Raw genomic sequence first — 4,329 nt, forward strand, 5'->3', positions numbered from 1 at the left:
TCTAAACTGATGATAAGACTTTGTTCATTATCTTTACTATCAAAGAAACAAAAAGGGAAGGCTTTCAGAGCAATAGTGGGGAAGTTCTTTTCACAGTCTCTTATATTCTAATTTTATATTTTTAGTGAAAATAGTCTCTGAACTTGACAATCAAGTTTACTTTGGTATCTATATATTTTTTTTGTCTGCTTTAGTATTTGACTTTGGATTCCATCAGAATTTGATGACATGACACATATTAATGCCATGTCATTAAACTTTTTTTTTATATTTGTTAAGTTCAAGGATTAAAATTAATATAGTTGTCAAGTTCTAGTATTAAAACGAAAAAAAAAATATAGGTATCAAAGTAAGCAAGGACTAAATGTTATATTAACCCAAAAAAATCATATCTACGAAATTCAACATTTGTAAATGAACTCAGCCAAGTGATTAAATCATTAATATTGCATGTAAGGCAAGTTTATCATTATGGATTTATGCACATCGTATGGAGACAGTTTAGAGTATGTCTCAAAACGATCCCTCCCACTAACCTTTCTTGGCATTATCATTTCATACCATATTTGGATTCAAAATTCATGGTTGAATTTACATTTAGATTATCAAACGACAACAAATAAAGAGAACATATAAGAAAAATTCAAAAAATGCCAGTTACTATAACATGGTGACAATCTTGTCTGTAATTCCAACATAAAAAAAACTGGGTTCCATTTTCCAATGGTGATCCAAGAACATTAACGAGAAAAATGGTTGAAATTGATATTAAAGCATAAAACTAAATTTACATACATAAAAAAACCATACACACTGTGTCGGTGTACTGTAATTCTTTGTTTATTTGATAAAGAAAGTAAATAACTTAATTAATTAATTTAAAAAAACGCATGTCCGAATCCAGGAGGACAAGGATTGTACAGTTCAGGATTAGGGTTGAATCCAGGAGGTATCATGTTGGGAACATTGTTGTATCCTTGAGACATCGTGTTCGGGTCGAACTCGACGTTGTTGGGGAACATCCCGGTACTTGAACTCCCGACGAAAAACGGCTGCGAATTCGTTGTCTGAATAAGAAGCTTCTCCACTTGCTTTGCCACATTCTTTTTCAACTCTTCTAATGCAGATTTCAACTGCTGGAGTTGTTGAGGGTTCTGTTCCTCGATCGGTGATTCCCACCAGTACTGGCTTTGGCTTGCTCTTCTCATTTGGTTAAGCTCTTCGCCCCGCCGTTTCTCGATTTCGATCTGATTCACCAACTGAATGCAAAACAACATCGACTAATATCATTTCATCAACGATAAACAAACAAACAAACAAACAAAAAACTAATATATTAGTCAAATCCGAACCTCGGTGAGCTGCATGTTGAGTTCACGAACATTAGCATTACGGTGAGCCTGGATGAGATGCAACGTACCCGAATTATCAGGAGGGTTACCGTTGACATACCGATCGATGACGTTCCCGATTTCAGGGTGGCCGAAAGAGAAGACTTTGTTGCCCGGAGAGAAGACGATGATGCCGATTTCAACACCGCAAAGGGTGCAAAGCTCACTAGCCTTTTTAAAAAGACCGGAACGACGTTTCGAGAAAGTCACTTGAAGATTGCTATTGTTCTTCATTTTCACCATCTCAACCTTTTGACGGCCTAAGCTTTTCTTCCCCATGGCAATGGCAATGGCAATATGAATAGAGAAAGGGGAAGGTTAGTATTTATATGGGGATGGGATATTAGGATATTCAACACTTTGAGCTGTCTAAATTTACTATGTTTTTTTTTATGTACAAAAAATTCCCTGCTGTGCTTTGCTTGCATTAAATTACATACTGATTTAGGATGCTTTGTAATCTTATTTTGGGTTTACATGTATGGGAATAAATACCCAAATTTTTTTAAATAAAATGTATTTGTAACTCTTCAACTTTGTATTAAACACTTTCCCATTTTATCATAATAAAAATATTATATACAACTCAGATATTTCTGGGAAAGAAAAAAATTGGTCAGTATTTCATGTTTCAATGGGTAGGGAGTTGTTGGTAATTCATAATCATATGAAACAGTCATTTCCCCATGTGTATACATATCTAAAATAAAATAAATTTCTTTTTAAGTTATATCTTAAATAATTAAGGATAAATTTTAGTGAGATATAAAAGAAATTAAAATAAGTAGTGAGATATACATTTGAATGTAAACGTAACAATATTGATGAGTAGGAACGAAGTCAAAAAATCACTTTTAGAGAAATTAAAGATGAATTATAAATTATTGAGAAATACAATTTTATCTTTAATATTAACATGTAATTTCATGAAAATTTAAGTGATTAAATCACGAATCTAATATTTTATCTTTGTCCATGTTGGTGAGGTAAATTGTATTAAAAATACAAGATGACAATTAAGGATGTTGAGTGAAGTCTTGACTGTGCTGAAACATGCAACCCAAACATACTGTTGTGGTGCGATTTAGCTAAAAGGCAAGGGTGACGCCGAGGGACAGGTAGTGGCTTTGGTCATTTTGATTGGTGATGTTGTGTTTTAGAAAATGTTGTTTGAATCAGAATGAACTAGTTTGATGGATCGAGAATTGATTGGGGTATTGAATTGGAGAGTAACTTTAAAGCGGTTAAATTAAGAGTCGATACAAACTGGTTGAACCAACTAAAAAACTTCTAGAATTGGTTGAACCGTGTTTTTATTTTTATTTTTTGAACTTAATAATTTTTAATTGAATTTGTTAGACTGATTGAATCGACGAACTGGTGACCTAAACGATTTCACTTCCAATTTGCTTTAAAAAATATTACTTTTAGACCTTTAAAGTTTATAATGTTATAATTAATAAAATGGTAAAATTTTTGTTTGGACCCTCAAAATTTCACAATTCAATTTCGACTCACTATAAAATTCCTTCTTCAAATAATGCGTTTTCAAACTTATAGGTTAAATTATGCTATTAATCCCTAAACTATGTGTAAGATGTGGATTTAATCTCTATACTTTTATTTTGGCTATTTTTAGTCACTATACTTCTCAAATTTTATTTTATTGTCCCGACCAAACAATAACTGTTAAATTTATTATGTTTAACTATTTTCAAAATCTGATGCGACAAATGTATTATCTTATGTGTAATGCAATTTTAATTTGTTATTTCCACGTTTTGCTTTAAAAAAAGCTAGTTAATGGATTTAACAACTTTTATTTGCATTAAAATTTAAAATTTGAAATTCAAAAAGTATAGGGATTATAAATAATTCAATTAAAGAATATTGATTAAATCTACAACTTTACATGCAATAGAAAACTAATAATATAATTTAAAAAGTAAAAAAATTGTATTTAAATACTAAAGTTTATATCGGGATTGAAATTTAAAACTCAAAAAGTACAAGGAACTAAAATAAGCCGAATTGAAAATTACAATGACTAAACATTGACAAAATTAAAGTATAATGATTAAATCTACAACTTACAAAGATTACAAATACTAGTAGCAAAATTTGACCAAAACTATATTTTATCCATTTAAGATTTGTACAAAATTAGATATGCGGTGAAAACAATATTATAAAGAATTGTAATTCTCTATACTTGTTTGGCTGACAAAGTGTAATTAGACCGTAATTTCCTATACCATATTTTGTGGTACAAATTGTAATTGCACAGTTACATAATTTATATATATATATTTAAAAATATTGGCTACTATAAAAAATTATTAGTATGAAGCAAGTAACAAAATTTAAAATCAATTCATCATATGTATTATGTTAGTCTAAAATATAGTTGATAATATGATTACTAATAAAAATAGCAAGAAAAATAAATCATATTAATTTTATCTAATTGTTCTAGCTAGCGCATATTTGTTGGGTTATTCTCTTTTTAATATTCAACATATCCCCGTTATCATCATTTGTTAGTCATTAATCGAGTTCATCATCATTTGAATTTGTATCTATATCATCGAGATTATCAAAATCTCATTCTTTTATATACTCTACGAGATATGAGACATCTCAATTCCATCCATAATTGTAATTATGAAATATGTAACATACTAGTACGATTTAACTTTATTTTTTTATGTTAAACCGATGTGATGTTGTTAATATGAGAAATAATTTTTTTAGAACAACAAATGTCTTCTCAACTATATTTCGAAACCTTAAATGTCTCAAATTTAAGAGGTCCCGAGACATTATTATCTGAAATGGTATCATACCCCATGATTTGATGCACGGAAACTTTTTTTATTTGCATAATTAATATCAACCTTATAATATTTAGATTTACAGTCCAAATATTTTATAACTT

The 4,329-nt window shown here is 29.6% G+C and overlaps 1 protein-coding gene across 1 annotated transcript; it reads right to left on the reverse strand.

Moving 5' to 3' along the window:
• Positions 1 to 878: 878 nt before the first annotated feature.
• Positions 879 to 1,670, reverse strand: LOC107938856 (agamous-like MADS-box protein AGL62). The gene is made up of 2 exons (XM_016872098.1): positions 1,353 to 1,670; positions 879 to 1,259 (listed from the first exon to the last, which is right to left on the reverse strand). Exons 1-2 carry the CDS (start codon positions 1,668 to 1,670, stop codon positions 879 to 881), a joined length of 699 nt encoding a protein of 232 aa, XP_016727587.1.
• Between the last annotated feature and the right edge of the window lie 2,659 nt (positions 1,671 to 4,329).

Source organism: Gossypium hirsutum, chromosome A03 (assembly GCF_007990345.1).
Source record: "Gossypium hirsutum isolate 1008001.06 chromosome A03, Gossypium_hirsutum_v2.1, whole genome shotgun sequence".
NCBI lineage: Eukaryota > Viridiplantae > Streptophyta > Magnoliopsida > Malvales > Malvaceae > Gossypium > Gossypium hirsutum.

Excerpts from the sequence above, each read along its gene's own strand:
- LOC107938856 (XM_016872098.1), bottom strand. The coding sequence starts at position 1,670 with ATGGGGAAGAAAAGCTTAGGCCGTCAAAAGGTTGAGATGGTGAAAATG. Across the intron at positions 1,260-1,352 it reads TCAACATGCAGCTCACCGAG|TTGGTGAATCAGATCGAAAT; the intron begins GTTCGGATTTGA and ends TTTTGCATTCAG.